Source organism: Aythya marila, assembly GCF_965140915.1.
Source record: "Aythya marila genome assembly, chromosome: 6".
NCBI classification, from domain to species: domain Eukaryota; kingdom Metazoa; phylum Chordata; class Aves; order Anseriformes; family Anatidae; genus Aythya; species Aythya marila.
The window spans coordinates 26,425,832-26,446,526 of NC_139047.1; the positions used below are offsets into that span (position 1 = coordinate 26,425,832).

Consider the following 20,695-nt stretch of genomic DNA (forward strand, 5'->3'; position numbering starts at 1 on the left):
TCCAGTGGATGTGACCACAACTGTTAGGATGAGCTCTGCGTTAATGGGGTCCTTAGAGCTATACACACGACTTTCCTGTGAGTCCTGATGGATTAGGCAAGAGGGTGGCTGCTCAGAGAAAGCACTGCTGAGCAGACTTGGGAGCCTGGGAGGCTCTATGGCCCAAATAAAAGCATTCGGTGAGTCCAGGTGTCTTCTGTGTGGCAGCACCTCTGTAACCAGGTGTGCTCCGAGTCCCCATCCAGAGACACAGGCACGTACACCTAAGCCAAGGGCAGAGACATATGGACTATGTGAAATCCAAGATATGGCACTGCTTTTTCGAGAGCCTAGGCTGGATTCACTGCAGACTCAAAAACAGCATTCCCAGCCTTGAGGGAGCCCAGACCTGGTTGTGTGAGAGAGCTCTTCTTTTTCCATGCCTAGGCAGAACTGCCTCCTATGCCTTTACCTGCATATTACCAGGCAGTCAGGTGGACAGATCAACACAAGAATTTCTCCACTCTGTGGCATCTCAGGGAGTGGAAGATGACCAGACAAGCAGGTTAAAACCATTTTCTACCCTTCATCCCAAATCAGACACCAATGGCATCTGCACACTGCTGCAGCCAGACCTGAGAGCAGCTCTCACAGCACCTTGCCTTCCAGAAGAAGGCACCACAAAGCTCACCTCTGTTTGTGCTCACGTTCATTTCTTGCTCAGAAAGGCAAGTACGATGTGTATGACCTGATTTTTGCAAGCAGTCCGCAGTGACATCCCTTTGGCTACCTACATGCAGCATGTGTGCAAGCCCTGAAGAGGCTGTACAGATCTGCAGGCAGACAGGAACCTGGGTTCACAGCGCCAGGGAGAAAAGCAGCAACAAGAAGGCTGACTCCAGGCATTTTGTGCCTCTTCAACTTCTTAATGCAAAATACAGAAAGTCCCTGGAGCAGAGAGCAGAGCTAGGAATGTGGCACTGTCAGGGGAGTGCTGTCATCATGGGCTACGGAGCCAGACTCCTCTTGGCACTTCTGAGTCTTGCTTTTTTCTCTGCACAGCAGCTCTGTTTCAAAGGTGGGGCCAGAGAGAGGCTCCATTCCCAGCTACCCCATGGCTTCATAGTTAAGGTCAAGGGAAAGCCTAACTTGAATTGACAAGGTAAACCAGACAGTCTCAGGCTGAGGAAAACCACGTCCAGTCTTCATCCTCCCTCCATCAGCAGGATATGGGCAGTCCCCATGACCCCATTTACTTCAGCTGAGGAACTGGTATTTTGGGTGTTGAGCAGATGGAGCACAGGGACCAGCTTGCATTTTGTATTCCTACACCCCAAATCACCCTGCAGAGATATGGAAGGTGCCCACGCTGTGAGCAAGAAGAGGCAAGTGCTTTGCATGGTCACTCTGTCACTGGCCTGCCCAGATATGGCCACACTGCCCCTGGCATAAAAGCTTTTCACAGGGAAAAACACGTGATGGGGAAACAATGGGGCTTTGCAAGCCCTTCTGTGCCCTAACTAAATACACAGATGTTATAACACGGAAAACCCGAGTACTTGAATTCTTGCCCTTTCTTTAAGGAAAAAGAAGAGCCTTCAGACGACAGGCTTCCACATCAATACACAAAATAAAGATGTGAACTCTTAAAGGAGCTCATTTTCTAACAAAGGGCAATTATTCAAAGCTTTCTGTTTTCTGTGTTGCAACATCAAAATTTTCCTGGCAGGAAAAAAATCCCCACAACCCAAGACAAAAAAAACAAAAACAAAAACCCTCTTTCAAGGTTGCAAAATCCAAGCTATTAAGGGAGGGAAAATACTGTACACACGCAGAATTAAAAAGAATGAAAGTATAAACAATTTATTTCAATGACACTACCCGAAGTTAAAAAAAAGAAAAAAAAAGAAGAAAAAAGAAGATCTGCAAAGCAACCATTATGCCTGCAAGTCTCAAGTGACCTTTGATCTCCCTTCGGTCTCCTGGCTGAATTGTTCCCAAGCTTCCTGAAGAGAAAAGCAGACGGCCTGTCTTGAGATGAGTAGCAGCAAAAGCCCTCTGCAGAAAGAAATGCATGGGAGACGTGGCTCTTGCCACGCTGGGCAGTGAGCAGGGAGTGAGAGCCCAGCAGGAGCCCACTTGCTGCTATTCCACAGCGATGCACCAGGACTGGACCAGTCCAGCCTGATGCAAGAACATCCAGGGGTTGAGATGGAGAACTGTGAGAAGGAGGAGAAATAAAACCGAGAAGTAAAAAGTAAAACACTCAGCAGTAGGAATACAACTTACGGGCAGTGGGAGTTTCGTCTCAGTGATGCTGGTGGAAGGACAGAAGAGACCACAACCTCATTTTGCCTAGTGCATGGGCACAATTCCTTCCTTCACTGGTATCAACGGGCTACTGACAGCTAAGGGGTTAGCCCAATTCATCACCATGTCTAAGCCATGTGTTTGTGGTAACCTCTTCCTCTTCTCTTCACCACCATTTTTAAAATCTGTGTTTGGTTTATGAGCTATAAGGAATTTTGAACCACTGGGAAGTTTTGCTGTACTGAGACACCACTTTTGGTTTCACACCCAGATTAATAATTCCAGACTGGCACTTTACAGCCACGTCAAAAAAGAATCCTCTGCTAATTGCCACGTTAGCCTGCATGCAGAAAGAAGCATGCAAAATTAATGATAGCAACTCGATTGGAGCAACAGTTAATCAAAGCAGATTAACCCTGGTCCCCACTTAATTTTGACCTGATGTGTCTACACAGCACCTGCGTGTGAATGCATTTAACCAAGCACATCACCGTGCTGATTTCAGTATGAACAGCAGGGAGTAAATGAAGATAACACATGCAGAGAAAATTGGAGGCTGATCTGAAAGCCTCATTGGGGAGGCAGCAACCTAAAAACAGGGGCTAGCCACAAATGGTGCATCCCTTATCCAAGTTAACTGCCCTCTTCTACTCCATGACACTTGTCCTCCAAACACTGGATCTCAGAAAACTGGCATAAGGCCACCATTAAAGTATTTTGGCACTCAGCACCCAGGGTACTGTTGGACTTGAACACATCAAGTATACATCTCACAATCATTGACTCTTCTTTAATAAGAACATATATACAGAGGCCTGCCCATGCCAGAAAGCAAATACATAAAAGAAGAGCTTGGACTCAGGCTTGTCTCCAATGTCTAAGATCTGAAATAAAAGCAATTACATCTACTTTCAGTGAGAGTTTTCAGCAAAGGGAAAACAAAAAAAACAGTCAAGCACTACATCACACTGCCAGTTAGTGCTATCAAATAAATGTGGGTGGAGGTCTTCATGGAGGGAAGCCAAATGCTTTATGCAAGCTGGCTAGCACAAGTATATATTTTTTTTTTCTAAACATAATGCTGGTGCGGATATTACATGCTACAGATGCTTTGTACAGAACTGCTCAGGCAACAGCCTGGAAGAGGGTGGGCTTTATTTTTATTAAGTTGTTGAGTGCCAACATATATTTTATTTTTAAACAATTTCTGTGCACTTAAACTTATGAAGCCCCTCACACAGTTGGTAGTCTCAACTTCTAGAACTAGTTCTTATTTTGGAGGTAGGCAGGATGAGGCAAACAGGCTTTTGTTTATCCCCTTACTCCCCCCACCAACAAGCACTGGGGAAAAAAAAAAAAAGCTGCCCCACACATCAGCTTGTAAAGAATTTAGCCATAAAAGACAACTAGAAGTCCAGAATTTATCATGATGCATCTTTACCCTTCCTATCACGTCTGTCTCTAATTTCATGCCTTAAGTGATTCATGCAACCATGTGTTACCACAACAAGAGCAGCTGTTCAAGTATATGGCAATCTCTGAGAATGTCCTAGATCCAAAAAGCCCATGACACAAAGCTGTGGCATAAGACACGTGATAGTCAGTCTTTATGTCCCATTTCTACTGTGAAGATGGTAAAGGCTCACGTGTTTCCATACAAGAATATTGCTGTTCTTCTAAAATTCTGCTTGTTCAAAGAATTTCAAGAGACGGGAAAGAGAGAGAAACTGCAGCTTCACCTCCGTGAGTGCAAGAACTCTGAAATTCAGGGATTCCCTGCATGCCATCAAAAGGCACAGATGAATTTGGTTGAGCCCAAGTACAGCCACTGAACCTCATTTGAGCAAATATAAAAAGGCTTTTACATGAAAACATATGTTACATGAAAACATATGGTTAAGTTCCTACTTGTTGGAAAACCACCTCTTTCCCCAGGTCAGATTCAAAAAGAAAATCAAAATCAACAACAATATCAAGTGTTTAGTGAATGATGCTTTGTCTTCCAAATAATTTACAAAAAAACAGACTGTTTCAGACAACATCAATGTGCACAACAGCTGATACTATTATATCAGACCATGGCAAATACCAGCAAAGATAAAGGCTGCTCATTTTAGAGGGTTGGACTATGGACTAACAAGCAATACATGGGAGAGAATGAATTTCATTTACAACAGAATCTTTAACTTTAATGTAACACTGGTATTTAAAACACAAATTTACACAGGTACATTATGGGACAGATACCTGAAAGCAAGTATCTCAAGTATCTCTAATACAAGTGACACCATGACAAAAGTTGGCAAGATTAAAGTATGTTTAGAAATACTGAGGTAAAAAAAAAAAAAAAAAAAAAAAAAAAAAAAAAAAAAAAAAGCTTTAAGACCTTGGGGCCATCTGTACTTCCTAAATTGCGTGTGATATTTCCTTAGAACTAAGACCTCAGTCAGACCAAACTTATGGCCTTCATGGTAAAGCCCGAAACCCTCCATGTTCCATCATGGATGCCAACTTCCAATTTTTTACCCTGTACATCAATTTTGTAAATGCTGAGACACCAAAGATCTTGAATGCTTTCATGACAAGAGGCCAGAGGTAGGAGCTTACTACAAGTCAGACTGAATTTGGTTCAGTTCTGTCAGTGGCCATATACATGAGCTTAGGAAACTAACGTACAAAATATTTGCTTGCTTTATGTACAACCTAATCATCATACATGTATAAAGCCAAACAAAACTTGTAGCGTTAAGATTGCCCTTAGAGCTCTGGTCAGTCTGTCTCTTGCATGACAGACTGAAGAGTTGCAGTTTCAGGTAACACAGAGCTTCTTTCTCACCTACAAAATCAAGGTGTTTTGTTTCATCTTTCCTGCCCCCCTCCCCCTTTTCTTCAAAGAACTAGAAAATCTTGGTTACATCAGTTCTATCTGCTACCCAACGTGTATTTAAATGAAACAGGTAACTAGATATGAAAACATCTTGCCTGAATGACGGGAATTGAGAGGTGCTACAATTCTTCACTGTCAACAGATGACAGTTTTGATTAAGTGCTCCTTCTGGTTATAACCCTCATTCAGATACCCTCTTACTGGTATTTCCCAGGGGATGAGCCTAGCCACAACAAAACATCAATATCCCTGTGGTATAATTCTGCCACCTGGGATGCCTACCCCAAATGCCATTTGCAGCATAGTGTAACCATGCATTGACACCTTACAGCTCCATGTTGTGGAGTTCACAGTTGGCAGAGCTGTGGGGAGGTTGTCTTTGAGTGGCATAGCTAGCTACAGCACATCTTCATGCAAACAGAGTAGACACTATGTTAACAGGAAAGGGGGGGAGTTTCTCAGCAGACAGGTGCAGCAGTTCAGCATTACTCAAGAGGAAACAGATTTAACTAGAAGTGATATGCTACTTTTCTTCTTCCTAGTGCTGTTGAAGCATAGCATCCTCCTTAAAGACTGTGTAGGCCAACTACACTAGGAGGTTGCCACAGTGGCTCACAGCCTGTCCACACAGCCCTATTAAACACTCCTTGCTAAATGCAGAGGACTGAAATAGGCACCCCTTTGTCATTCTGAAGGCTGCCAATATACCACAAATCCAAGTAGCCTGAAAACCACCATACAAAACGATCTACACACACGTAAGAAACACACAAGGTTTTCATGCTCTTCAAAAAACATTTCTGCACACAACTGGAACCAGAAGCTTTGCTGAAGGTCAGTTACTGCTGCTCACAGGAGAGCTGGCAATAAGATTCCTGGCAGCCCACAGCATGGGAGGGACACAAAAGTACAATTGCTGTGGAAGACACTGAGGTCTACCTGTGCCCATATTCAGCTAGAATGGAAAAGGAGCCATGAGAGTGGCTTGCTCACCATCAAGGATTGCCCACTGGCCATCTATTTCTGTGTGCTTCAGGTAGGAGTCTTCAATAGTTGGGTCGTAGTCTGGCACAAAAATCTTCTGGAAAAATTGAATGGTGAGAGCGCTCTTCCCCACGCCACCATCTCCAACCACCACCAGCTTGTACGTGGGGAGGTTTTCGCTGGGAACGGCACTTGTAGCCATGCTTCCAGTGTGCTAAACCTGCTGGAGAAAGAGACCACCTCTGATCACTCATTAGCAACAAAGAGGGAAACATGCACAAGGCAACTTTCACCTGGTACCTGAGAAGTGAGGATGAACTCCACAACAGGGCACCAGGGGATCTTCTCAGCATTATCTCCTCCATACCCAAATCCAAATCCAAGGTCCTTTTGGCCCTGAGCAGGGCACCTGCCCTCCCCAGCAGTTTTGTCATACCTCAGACATGCAGACAGCCCCACTGCTGTGGCTCGGTTACTCCTTCTCCTGTCTAAAGGGATGACTAATTGCCACCAAACACCTGTGTGCAAGTTTTATCATCTGAGTACCTTTCCTATAGGGCCCAGGCCCACACACCTGTGCCAAAATCACCCTGGGTCAACATAGATGTCAAGTTCCAGATAATTTCCAGTTGCCAGTGACCAAATCCCACTGAGAAACTAGGGCTGTGCTCTTCTTCACTGCTTAAGCCATGGCACAGCAGCCACCAGCCAGAGCTCACAGAACTGTGGTAGTGAAGGAAGCGAGGGTTAGAGGCCTGGCCCCGCTGACAGAAAAATGCCCTTAGCTGCTCTCTTCTCTCTCAGCCTCAAGTCTGAGAAATAAAAACAAGAAACACACACAGAGGGCAGCAGGCCAGGAACTACAGGTGTTTTTTGTTTTGCTCTTTTTAAAAAAACTGCCCTGGCAGGAAGGCTGGTTTTGTGGCTATGACACAGCCATGGGAGTCAGGAGATCAGCTTCCCCTGCTGTGCGGCCGCACTGCTCCTGTCCCCTGGGGCGACCACAGAGGAACTGATTCTTCAAGACAGAAGGCAACTTCACTGGGTGCAACTGGACAACAGCACACTCATGTGTGCGCAACTGTGCGGAGAAAGCAGAAGAGGCAGCCACCTGCTGCACTGCCTGCTGTAACACTCGCACAGCACGGCAGCCGCTTTGGATGAGGCGTCTGCAAGACGAAGCCAACCACCGGCACCTGCTCCGATCCATTTGGCCTTGCTTTGTCACCCTTGGCTTTGCACTGCCAGCTCTCACATGGGTCAGGGATGACTGGGGGGGGTGGACAAGGACTATTTCAGACACCCAGCCCTTGTGACATGGCATGCCTGAACAGAGCAGGGCCCAGCTGCGAAACTCAGCCTCTCTGGGTGCGCTGCAAAAGCAAGTGCTTGCTTAGAGTGAGCTGCCTGGTCCCTGGCCCTCACTGCTCTTTGAAGGAGTGTGCAACTCATTAACTTGTTAAATGGGATAATGGGGAAAAAATAACAACCATCAGAATTGACTGTGCTGGACAGAGTGCTTCACAGCCCCATAAACTGTCAGTGGGGATACAGATCTGAATGCTAAGCCTCCAAAAGCTTGCATCTCAATAACTGCGGGGGGGGGGGGGGGGGGGTGGGGTTCTGAATTAAGAAGAGTACTGCCCAGCTTTTTCATTCTGAGATCACAGAGCGGTGCTGATGCACTCGTTGCTGCAGGCTGGCCTGGCTCATGCTCAGGAGCTGAGATCGCACGGCACAAGCTGAGCCACCAGCCAGTAATGTTTTATTTCAACCTATAGTATAGGAAAAGAAACTTCTCGAAGTCCTTTCAATTTCATTTTTTTTTTCAAACAAAACACTGATTCTTCATTTGCGAACAGGGTCAAAAACCAACTTGGACTATTTTTCAAACAGTTAAGAAGATAATCCCCAAATGGTTTGATATCACACTGAAGAAGGTATCTAACCTCCAAGTTTAGTTCCTTGTTTCTCTAGTCCTCTTCCGCGAAAGCATTATTTCAATTTAATTCAAGTTATTGAACAGTAAAGGCACTTTTCACCCAGAGTGCTTGGGGATCCCCATATTCCTTATCGTATAGTGGAGACCCTACCCTTTAACAAAGGGCTTTTCACAGTCACTTCATAGCTCTGTTAGCAAGCTTTTCCCTCCATTACATATCTAACTTCACATGCGTGCAGGCAATCACAGGAAAGGAGGCAAAATGAAAACAGTTGTGAACATTCAAGTTTGAGTTTGTTTTACTTATGGGAAAGAGATTCTCAGGCCAAAGAAGCTTGTGAAATTCAAGCTGTAATCTAAAATATACCCCTGAAAACATAACAGCATCAGCAGGCAACCCTGAAGCATGCAGTGATACCACTGTTCAAATCATAGCAGTGTCCAAACACAATGAAACATCAATGATTCACTGTGCTGTACACGTATGCATTTTTTGTCCACAAAGTAGACATGAGAACAAGGTTTCTTTGCTATTTCTTGCCTCTGACTACCACACTATGATCCAACTATTGCCAGCAGGACACAGTTCTGGGAGTTGCATTACCAGCTACAGTCACGGCTCAACGCCAAAAAGAGAACCTCCCCCCATTTTTTAAGTGAGGGAAAATTCCCTTCTCCTTTCTCCCCAACACCCTGCTATGTATGATAGGTACCCCTTATGCCGGGGTGGCTTCTGCAAATATAAAAATAACTTGTCATACACATAAACTGTATGTTGTGCAAGTAGAATGCCTTGGCCTCTAATTAAGGTCATGTACTGGACATTTCTCCTTGAATCAAATGCGTAGGAACCATTTTAGTTTCTCCTCTAAAGAGAAACCCTGCCAGAGGGACAAAGAGGGTTATCACAGAGGTGAGATTGCTGAGGCTAGAAGGAAGTACAAAGACCTCTTGTCCAAGTTGAGACAAGCCAACATTTTCAGAGCAAGAAGAAACATGACCAAGTCAGCTTGTTTCTGAACTATCTTTGGAGAAATTCTTGAGAATAGCATTTCTGCCACAAGCAACAGCAGCTGGACGGGGAGAAGGACACCAAGCACCAGCTGAGCTCTCACCCACTCTAATTTCAGCTCCTCACCATAATCTTAAGTGAAAGTTTCTTACCCTTGTTTTAGAAAGAGCAAGTGATTTTTCTCATGTTTACAAGATCACACCATCAACAAGCAGTATGCTTGGCTGCATGTTTGCAGGAATCTATGAATTTTCAACTAGGTGTCTCATTTTGGCTTGGAAGACCAAGCTTTCTTTTAGCATCATTCTGCTAGGGTCAAACGATCCTTAGGACTGAGACCTTGTCTAAAAAACTGTCCATCCCCTTCCCCCTCACATTTTACAACAATGTTTTTGCTTTGCCTGTGGCCAAGACTTCACCCCTTCTTTATTTACACTGGAGTGCCTAGGAGTCAGTCACCCTGCGCGTCTCCGGATGGGCTGTATGAAAGACCAATTGTTACTCACATGGCAGAGGACAGGCCACAGATGTGAAAACCATACTCGGTTTGTGCACAATTTTGACCTCATCACAAAACCACAAGCTACTGCTCAGCAGACAAACATTACATTTCCACTGACATTCAGTACCAGCCCCTTTAACTCCCTCCTAAGAAGCCTTGAGCTTATCTTGAATGAAACACTTCCCAAAGTACCATGATAATATTTAGTCCACTGTAGCCCCAGTGTTGGGCTTTGTCCAACACTCAAAAGGGTCGAATCAGGGCATTTGCTTCCAGTTGTTTCCAGAAGTTTTGTTATACTGCATGTCTAAGTTACCTGAGTAGAAGGCAGCCTGTGGAGAACAAGCAAGAATGGAACTAGAAAAATCGAAAAAGTATCAGGCACTGCAATCTAGTTTGTTGAGCACAAAAGACGTATTTTAGGTGATGTCAGCATAAACAGACAAAAAACTTCTACCGTAATGACAAAAGGCAGCACGAGTGAATGTTTCCACATAGTTGTTTCTACTGCATCAGCATCCAGTAGCACAGCAGGGCCCCATCACATGCTGCCCAGACATGCCATCCTCAGTGCACTGAGGAAGGTCCCCTGAGGTGATGACAGCCAAACTGCCCTAATCCCTCGAGTATTTGCTATGGAGTGTCCTTGTGCACTCCGAACCCAAAAGACACACTCATGTCTGAAGCCTGATAGTCACGTCTCACCAGACACCAGCAATGCTCACAAAAATACTCTTTCTACTGAGATAGCATGTACCATGCTCCTAAGTACATAATGCAATAAAGACATAGAAGTCCCATGCTCATAAGTACACACAAGTACGTAACACAAAACCTCCAAAATCCAAGTACTTCCACCCCTCTGTACCTCCATCTGCCCTGAAAAATCAAAGCAAGAAGACAGCTCATGCCTTGACGAGATTATAATCTCAACCATCCAATAAATCAAACCTTGAAAACAACATATGTCATGTTAATGCTCCTGGAAAGCATTAAACACTCACAAAGGTGCACAGAGCTTCATGCTGGCTGGTTACATGGCTACAGGCAAGTGTACAAGGCTTGGGCTGATTTTCATGCATTTTTGGCAAGAGTACTGACACAGTCCTCCTCAGAAGGGAGCAAGGATAAACGCGTTTGCTATATATCTGATTGAGAAAAATGAAGCGCAGACATTTTTATCTATTGTCTGAATACAAAGCAGCATGTGGTAATACACTAATAAGCTCTGATGATAATCATCTTACAATTTCTACAGTTGTTTATTTTGAAGGAGCCAAGAGAACGATCCATACCCTACGCAGACAAACACTGGCAGGGCTCTGTGCAAGTCACTGGAAGGATGCCGATTTACATGGCTGCCCTCACACACACACCAGCAAGAACCATGTCCTGCCAGCACGAGCCCATAATGCTGAGGGAGTTGGAAACGTGGCCACTGCTGGGTTGGATGGCAAGGAGGAGGAGAAATGGTGACCCCATAGTGCCACTGAGGTTGATGGTGCTCTCTTTTGCAAGAAGGATTTTTTTGTCAGGTACAGACACGGGGTGTAAAACCCCATTTACCTGTCTGGATGTCTTGGAGCAGCCAAGGGATACGTGAATATTGGTAAGAGAAATTCAGCTTCACTTGTGCAGCTGGGCCACCCAGCCCCACTGGGTCACCACCCCATGGATGCAGCACACCTAACCCCCATCCCTATGGGGAGACTTGCCCTGAATGTAAGAAGGGCAGATCTCAGCTTGTGCAGATCATCCTAATTTCCTGCTCATTGGAGCAGAGGTGTGGCCATGTACCACAACAGTGAAATCTACCCCAGATGTTTGACAGTCAGTGTGCAAGTGCTCCTGTCCCGGGCTCCAGCTCTGCTCTCCCGGAGGCAGAGCTCCCGGGGCAAAGCCACGACACCAGGTCAACGAGCTCAGAATCAAGCCCTGGCTTCGCAGCAGAGCTTGGTGCAATTAAAGACATCAGCTCCCTGACAGAGAAGCCCAGCATGACAGTGATTTACGGTCTCCATGGCAACACGCGACAAATTACTTAATTCTGTTATGAAATCTCAAGAAAGCTGCAGCAGGGTCTGTGTGGGAACGGCCAGCTCCCTCCTCCTCGCTGCAGCTCCCCCAGAACAACTTCAGGGAGCTTGCAGCTGCTATAGGCTGAGATTTCACTTCTGTGTATATATTTGTTGACCAACGCGACCAGCCCATTGCCAAAGGAATCTGTCTGTCACTGGTTTGCTTTGGTCCACGGGTAACTTTTCACATAGGCCCTGCCAGAGCTCTGTGTACCTGAAGACACCAACTTCACCTGGGGCCGAGGAAGGCTATCAGCTGCTGATGCAGCCAGCTACTCCTACGGTTGCAATTAATAACTCTTCCTCTAGCCACAGCTTACTCGCTTACACCCTTTTACCCAGTCACTTTGCAAGCAGTAGCAGCTCCATGGAATGCCTCCAGGGCTGAAACTCTGCAAGATCTGAACACTTCCCTCTCTGTTCCTCTCGCAGGCTGCAGCCGCACAACCACCATGACACACCCAGAGACGCTAGCCAGGTACCAAAATAGTTCAGCTTTGCATGTTGGATGCAATCCCCCAGACTGGAAGCTACTGAGAACCCTTGAAACATGGGACATGCCCTTTTCGGAGGTAGCTGTCTCCCTAGAGTCATGCTGATCAGGACTGGGTGAGTTTTAGGAAATTCTCCCTCCAATTGGCTTGAACCCAAACCTTTAAGAGCCAGAGGACTTTCAGGTGTATGAACAATCACCACCAATCGTTATTAAATAAAGATGCTTAACTCCTAGCTAGGTTTCCTCCAGCCTTACAGATTTCCTGCCCAGTCAATGCCTCCAAAAAGATAAGTCTTCAGTGGGCAGTTACTACAGAACAGACCAACTGTGTGGGAAGCCAAAGCTTGACACCCTTTAGCATCAAGTTGCTCAAAGCCCAAGTTATATTTCAACTCTTGGAGGTTTTCTAAGAAGGATCATGCCAGGTAAGAGCGCTCTCAACTCCTACCAGCTTCCAGGAGATCGGATGGAGCCCAGCACCTGGCAAGACCTGCACAGGAAATCACAGGCATTTCCTTTTGGATCAGTGATCAAAGCGTTATCAGATTGCTATTAAAGAAGAGTGAAAAAAAAAGTCATAAACCAACTGTTGTTTAAAAATAAAATCCTCAACCCACCCAATCACATCACATGTTGAATTTTGATTTGGGGGATGTAGCTGCAGCCCTGCAATGGCCTCCCGGATTCTCCTCCAGTGCAAAAACTATGTTGTACCCTGAGGGCTGCACTCCCTGAACTCCTCACTGGCTTTCCCTGCCAACTAGACCTTTCTCTTTTTCAACCCAAGATCACATCACCTCCCCCACTGCACAGATGCTGCTCAGATTTACTGTAAGAGAAAGAAAACTCACCGGGGGAGTAATGAACCACTTGAGATTCACACAAAAGGCAGCTAAAGGCAGTAGCTGTCTGATGAATACTTGGTAGTTATTTCAGGAAACGTGGAATTATAGCCTGAACAAATAATAATAATAAAAAGCCACGTCACTGGAAATTGCTTGGGTCGTAGGCGGCCCCCTCTGTTCCCCCCCTCCAGAAATTCTTGAGCAATAAGAAGGAGCCCTTGCAGTAACGCTGAGCTCTGACAAATGGCAGCAGCTTTCCCTTGGCCAGGCTGGGCTCGGGGCTCACTCGTATTTACCTTTAAGCATGTGCTTGCTGCTGTTCTGTATGCAAATGCCGCACAGCACATGTCAGTCACATTGATGAATGTCAACCCAAACAGCTCCACTTCCCTCCCCCAGCTCCTCCTCCACCTCCCACAACAACTCCATTAACCTTCAGCATGTTCCTCTTGGTGATTTAGTGCCCTTTTCAAAGCACGTTAGAAGATTCCTGTCACTCTGACAAGTCAGCAGTCAGATGAAGAGGCCAGATTCATATTCCATATAAATAAATAAGACCACAAGTTGGATTTGGGTCATCTCTACAGTTGCAGCACTGCCGCCACCAGTTCTGTAGGAGAACCCAGATATGTGAGGTGTGAGCCATTCCCTCTTCTCTCAGACCAGGATTAACACTACACAGTTTCCAGTCTAGAGGTGTCCACCTGAGGCTGTTCCAACCCTTCAGCTAAGATGTGAGATGAGTGCATCCCCGCCCATCAGGCTGGGGCCTGACAAAGTGGATGGCTCAGCTGCTTTTACTTCCATCACTTCTTGGGTATTTAAGTCCAGCATCCCTTTCCTTACTCTTATTTCCAAAGCTCTCGGGAGACATCGGGGGATGACAGATTCCTGTACTACTCTTGAAAATTCTTTGCTAGTGAGGCCAGGAATGCCTCTCCTATGTTATCATGGAAACGATGAAGCTGACCTAAACATACTGTAGCAAAAAGAATCAGATAGCCAAGATGTTACCCTGCCCTGCCCAGCTAGAGATAACACAAAAGAACAAATTTGCAGTGGAGGAAGCTGCTTCAAATTCCAATAGCTGCCCTTCCTGCTAGCACAATCCCTGGAAATGGGCAGCTTCCCTCTTACACATCCCAGCCTGCTGACACACCAATAAAAAGACCCCAAATCCACTGCCCTGGATGGTTTCACTGCTCGGCGAGGTTTCCCAAGCAATAGCCCGTGCAGCACGGCAGCTCTCAGTTTCTCTGCTGCCCACACGCGGCTTGCAGCGAACCAGGTGATGAAGCCAGAGGTGCACGACCCGGGCTGGCGGAAACAGCTCTGGTGCCAAAAGTTCATACATCAGGACTGTGTAGGAACCCTGAGCAGTGCCAGAAACTGCCCAGCATGGACAGTCTTTGCTGCTCCACCCTGCATTCCTCACCACGGTCCTGCAGCCCTCTGCCAAAACAAGGGGTGCTTGACAGATGGCCTTGGCCTGTCCTCCCTCTGCTCCTCAGAACTAGCTGTGAGCTACAGAGCAGTGCAGATTTGGCTGCACCACTTCTATACCACAGGGCAGGCTGTGTAGGGAGGGCTCCATCCATTGTCTCAAGCTCCTGGATTGTGGATGGCCTTCTTGGTTCCCCACAGCTCATTTAACACTCATTTATAGGTAGAGAAGAGCATGGCATGCGTTAGTCTGTGATGAGGAAGGTAGAGAAGGGCTTTGCCAACAGACTTCAGAAGATGAAGGAGCAGCCACCTCCTATCACCTCCCAGGTTTATACAAATAGGCAGTTGGCAGATTTCAGACAGATTTTAATGACTATAGTCCCCAGAACCACATGCATGACTATTTGCTAGGCATTTCCCAGGTCTGTGTCATTACTCTGCCACTCATACAAACTTATGGTCCAGAAATGAGATCCCAAATCCATTAGAACATTTTTTTTTTCCAGGCCTATTATAATGTGCACCCAGAGCAGGTACCTCTTATTTACATACAGTATGCTTAGGAGGCAGCTCCGTACTTCACAAATCCAGTGGGCTTGTTTGGAGGGGTGTGGGCAGACCTTGGGACTGGCCTCCAATGCTGTGGGTGCAAACGTAGGGATGCAGGGCAGCAGCACCATCAGCCCTTTGGAAAAGAAATGCCATGGTCCCAGCCTGTGCTGCTTGGTGGCTATGCTTCCCTGTTGGGCATTCAAGTTTCTTTTCAAGTATCCACCATTGAGTGAACAATTCCACATATTGGAGAGCAGTAGCCAAAAACCAACATAGCTTTGAGAACACCCTACGGGGCAGCTGACCCAGCTTCAGACTCCTATGGCCACCCCCAGTTCCAGCAAAGACCTGCATAAGGGCACTTTAAGCCTGTTCCTTCTATGCTCAGCCTAAAGTCTCTGCCTCGAGTTTTAAGTTATTCAATTTGCTGCAGTGTGGGAGGGTTTATATGTACATTCATTAACACTTCCATTATGCCCCGTGGTTTGGCAGGTGGTGCTGCATTATGGATTTAAACTGTGCCAGCAAGCGAGTCTACAGCACTTCACTGGATTAGCACGCTATGGAAAATTGTACCTCAAATGTGTTCTGTACTCTCTTGAAGCACCTCAGATGAGCAAGGCAACAGCAGGACTCCACCACCACCTCTGTGCAATCACATCAGAAACTCACTTGCAATCTAAGGAAAAGATAACTTGGCTCAAAAATCAATTGCCATTTGGATGTAAAAAAAAAAAAAAACAAAAACAAAAAAAAAACAGAAACAAAAAGCAAGAACAGAATCTCTCCCCAGCTAAAGGAAAAGGGAGAGACACACCCTCTGCTGCCATCGCCACAAAGCATCTTTCACACACAAACAATAACATTTGCTTCTGCACTACAAACAGGTTCGGGTTCTAGCATTTGCATCAAGGAAACACAGCACACGTGGTCAGGCCCATTTCAGAAGTCAGCCTCCAGGGTTTGCAACCCTGCCAGCACCCCATGCCAAAGACGATGTCTTCTGTCTAGTCAGAAATAGCAGATTTCCAGAAACTTCAGTCAGACCCCCTGATGGGGCCGCTGTCCTGGAGGGATGAGATGTGCAGGGCTACACTCCCTCCCCACAGGGACCCAGAGAGCAAACACAGCATTCAGTGTTGGCAAAGGGGAGGAAAAGGACTTGTGATGGGACAACAGGATAAAACTGATACCATCACACTTCTCATTTACTGGGGCTGGACACATTCATTTTTCTTTAAATGCAAGTGGCTCTACGTGCAGCTATAGTTGCAACATACAGAGCACTAACTCCCACAAGCATAGAGGATTTCTGCTTTACCCACGCATTAGGAAGAGTCGTTTCACAAGCAAAACCATGAACAAAACAAAGTAACTGGACAAAGTTTGAGTCTAGACGCAAGATGTGCCATTCCTGTGCCTGCACAGCGCCACTATTTGTGAACACCAAGATAAGAGATTGACAGCCTTAGTCTTGGCAACTCAAGCACAGCTCTTGTGCATCACATTTTAAATATCAAGCTCAAAGAAAGAACAAGAAATTGGGATTTGACCCTTTCTTGAAGGGTTGGATTCTCCCTACAGGAGATTCACTCCACAAAGGGGTCGTTTTCATATGCTCCAGTACATTCAAGGACACTGGAGAAGAAAAAAAACTTGATCAGAAAGATAACCGTAGATATCCTATGTCTTATCTTGACCTCATGAGCTATAACATAACGAGATGGGTTACCCTGACGGTGCCTTGACATGTTCCTGCATATAAAATTATCTCTACACAGAAGCATAGATAGAGACAGCATAGATCACAGCCACTTGGAGGGGAAAAAAAAACAGCCCCAAAGCATTAAGGGCTGGTAAGGGACAAGATTACTTTCATCCTGCCACAGCATGTTTCAATTTAACCACTGCAACTCTCAGCACTTTTGGTTCGTATCCTTTTACCACACAGAGACACAAGCTTGGTACACACCCAGCCTTAGGAAGGGGAAACGATATTTTGGGTCATCAGCTCCACCCGCCCCAGTCGACAGAGCTTTCGAAGAGCATGGGTCTGACACAGGACCGAGGGCACAGCAGTCTGGGGTCAGGACAGCCTGCAGGGCATAAGGTCAGGGGCATTTAGGGAGCTTATTGGGGACATGAGGTTTTGTCAGCAAGGCTCCCCACCACTGCAAGCAGGGGCACCCTGTGCAGGGCCGCCTGCCACTGTCCCCACATCACCTCAGCCATTTCCACACCTGCCAGCTCAGCTCCCTCCCACCTCTCAGCTAGATCTGTCCATCTCTTTACAAGCCTTCCCGAGCCCACAAGAACTGTAACTACTGTTATTTTCCCTCCTTTTCTTTCCCCCACCACCGGAAATGGATGAGGCAATCTGACCTCCACACCAGAGAATTGCTCCCAGCGCTTCGTGCAGCGAAAGGATTTCTTCTGACACAGCACAAAAGCAAACAGATGCTTCAACGCAGCGTACACCCGAAAACACAGCTTTTCTCCGCCGCTTTGCCAGCCTAGCACTGATTCCCATATTCTTGCGAGGCTGGTATGTAAACAACAGGGAGTGACTTGCTGTGCTCTGGAGGCCTTGGAAAAAGAGTTGTATTTCTCTGCCCGCCTGGACCCAGTAAGTCACCCTCCTGAGGTTCAGACAGTTTGAGGTCCCTAATTTAAAAATCCAAGGAATGAAAGCGTCTTGCCGGAGATCTTTACTAACACAGAAGTGGATTGAAACTTCTGTTATTTAATTATTCAAATCCCAGGTGCTTAATTAGACAGACTTGCTATACTGCAAAAAGAATAAGAAATTACATATTCCCTTACAAAGTCTTTCATGTTCATCAGTGAAGTTAGCTATGTCCCACATATATTCAGTGTAAGTCAGACTTTTGAGAACGGTCTTAATACTCCATAGGTAAGTCTCATAACAAAATACTCACAGAAGAGAGACGATGCAGCATCCTATCAGCATCTCGGTGCCACACTATGCCATTTTGCAGATTGTGCGGAGGAAACGATGCACAGAACATTTTACCACAGTGTTACGCATCTTTTCAGACTGGATCAAAATCCAGAAAAGCAAACGGTCCATTCAGCTCCTTATGCTCGCATCTGTGCCTGCTTGCAGATCGAATTTGAACACATTCACAGCTTTTAAGCACGTGGAGAAGACAGAAGTCTCTCCCAGTATTCTGCCCTTGAGCTACGAAGCATTTTCTGAGGGAAGATCTGCAAGTACTCATTCGAGTCCATCTCATCACTATGGCTCATCATAATCTTCAGACCTTTCACCTAGAGCTACAATCCTTCACCAATTACCAGCAAGGTCTCTTCGGGTAGAAAAGAAGCACGGTGTGCAAAGGATGGGCTGAGGTGATACCTGACTTTTTTCCAAGGATGATTACATCTCATACAAATTCTGGTTACAGAAGTACCTGTGAGATCATATGCTACTCTAAGAGCTAGGATGCCAATTGTTGATGTTGCATTGCTGTTTCACGAAAACAATTTTCAACAGTTTGGGGTTTTCCAGAGCACTGGGGCATGTCTCCTCCTCCTCTTCTGAGGTTCACCGTAGATTCTTGCTCCCACCAGAAGCCAGCAGACATCAAACCAACCTCCAGTCTGCATATCAGCAGTGACCAATCCTGAACCAAAGGAATTCCTTCAGCAATTTGCCCCTTCCTGGTTTATCACTGGCTCTGAGTACCCCCAAGGACTCCTTCTGGGATGGAGCACTGGGTACTGGGTAACTTTTCCTTTAAGTCCCACTTCACAGTAGATGTCCCCCACCCCTCCAGTCTTGCACTTGCACTGGGGGCACTAATACCAAGTATTACACAAGACATCAGTTGCATGCTTTCTGAAGATCACAATCTCTACCTAGTTACCAGCTGCCTATGCAGACTACTCATGAGTTATCCGGATACATTAAGTGCAGATGACAGATCTGATAACTGTGCCTGGATGTGCCTAAAAGATTAAATTCTATGTGCTTTTTAAATTTTATGTACTTTTTCTCATTCCATACCTTTTTTTGAATCCGTGTCACAACTAACTGTTAAAGGAGCTTTTATCACAGGTTCACAACTTGCAGAAGAAAATTCTCTAAATGCTCTTTTGGTGTGACCAGGTGCCTTGAGATACACTACAACGGATGCTTGGGTAGCCCTTGGAGTGGGGAGGTCAGTTCAAGAAAAAAATGAATGGGGTTCCCACTGCACCAGCATCCGTTGTCATCCTTTTAAATTGGGTTGGGTGGGTCTGTGTTTCAGCCACCATATATCACATTCACTACTGCTACCAGCCGTGCAAATGATAGATCCCTACTCAAAAACTTTTCAAAATTTCTTTCCATTGCAGGATGAGCAAGGATTTTTCCACAAACCAGAACCAGCCTTATGCCATTACAGCCTTCTCTCTTTTCCAGCATAACCCTCAAAAATGTACTGAAGGAAGCTTAAACATTTTGACACTGATATGACAGATTTTAAAAAAGCAAAACAAAGAGCCCAGTAAATCCAAAAAGATTTCACTTCAAGTGTTGTTTTCTGCTCAGTTCTGCAACTCTTCCTCTCAAATAAGAGAGTAAACCAGAGGAGCTGCAGAGCACCTTGTTGTTACCAAATCTGCATTTTCTAGGCACACCGTGCTGCCTGGGTTTGTTCACACTGTTTGGTGCAGCGAGTAACCCTATTTTCTGTTCTGGGTAGGCCAAGAACAGAAGTCTCAGTCCCTGAGTCCCCTCTACCTGCAGCTGGAGCTGAGCCACACTGGCAGGCACACTCTTGGAAAGCTGAATTTAGTGGCACTCTCCAACAGAGCAGTATTTCATTAAGATTAAGAGGCTTTTTTTGTTGTTGTTAAAAAAGAAAGAACCCATGCACTTCATAATTAAATGTAAGCTAACTGAATTAGTGTCATGACAGGCATGCATAAAGGAAAGCATCTGAGCCCTGGCACCCCTGTGCCCCCAGCAGGCTCTGAGAGGAGAGCAGCCTGTGCTGCAGCAGAACCCAGCCTTATTGCTTTGGCATTCCAGCTCTTCTAAAGGTGCAGGCAGCGGCCAAGACATGCCCAGGCTCTGCCTGCTCCCACTCATGGTCCAGGTTCCAGCTTGTGCCATAGGCATGGCCTGAGACACACATGGGCATCCCACTGCTGACCGCAACCATGACTTCCCAGCAGAGGAGCAGCAACCTCTGCTCAGCTGCTCCAGGCACAGCCCTACAACTCACACCCAAGTGCAGGGAAGCTGACAGCACCGAGCGCTTCCAGAGTTTTCAAGGAGAGTGCTTCACTGTAAGCAGCACCAGGTATGTGATAGGGCCCCAGAGCAAGGCACTGCATGACTTAAGGCTGACTTCATCAGGCTTCAGCTTGATACTTAAATCCTCTAGGTACTTCACAAGACTGTTACTCAACTCCTGCTGCCTTCAGCCTCACAACTAGACGACAAATACTGAGCATCAGCACAGCTCTCCATGACTCATTCTTTTCTCCTTTTTAAATATAGCATCCTATAAATGTGAATGCATTCAGAGAATTAAAACTCATATTGTTACTGTTCACCATGCAACCAAAACAGAAGATTCCAGCTTTACATCAGCTTCCTTCCCCCCCCCACAAGACACTTTGGAGCTCCTTGCAAGGCTAAGATGGA

At 46.0% G+C, this 20,695-nt stretch overlaps 1 protein-coding gene across 11 annotated transcripts in view; it reads right to left on the minus strand.

Moving 5' to 3' along the window:
• The window catches only part of MRAS (muscle RAS oncogene homolog), a 40,370-nt gene that overhangs the window by 12,983 nt on the left and 6,692 nt on the right, over nt 1–20,695 (minus strand). For 2 of the 11 annotated variants that reach the window (XM_082763165.1, XM_082763163.1), the window contains 3 exons: nt 15,610–15,712; nt 13,042–13,144; nt 6,170–6,383 (listed from right to left, as the gene is read on the minus strand). In XM_082763165.1, the coding sequence (XP_082619291.1) occupies nt 6,170–6,362 (193 nt within the window). In that variant the 5' untranslated portion in view covers nt 6,363–6,383; nt 13,042–13,144; nt 15,610–15,712. The remainder of the gene's footprint in view (nt 1–6,169; nt 6,384–13,041; nt 13,145–15,609; nt 15,713–20,695) is intronic. The other 9 variants (XM_082763166.1, XM_082763167.1, XM_082763161.1 and 6 more) reach the window with 7 other exon arrangements.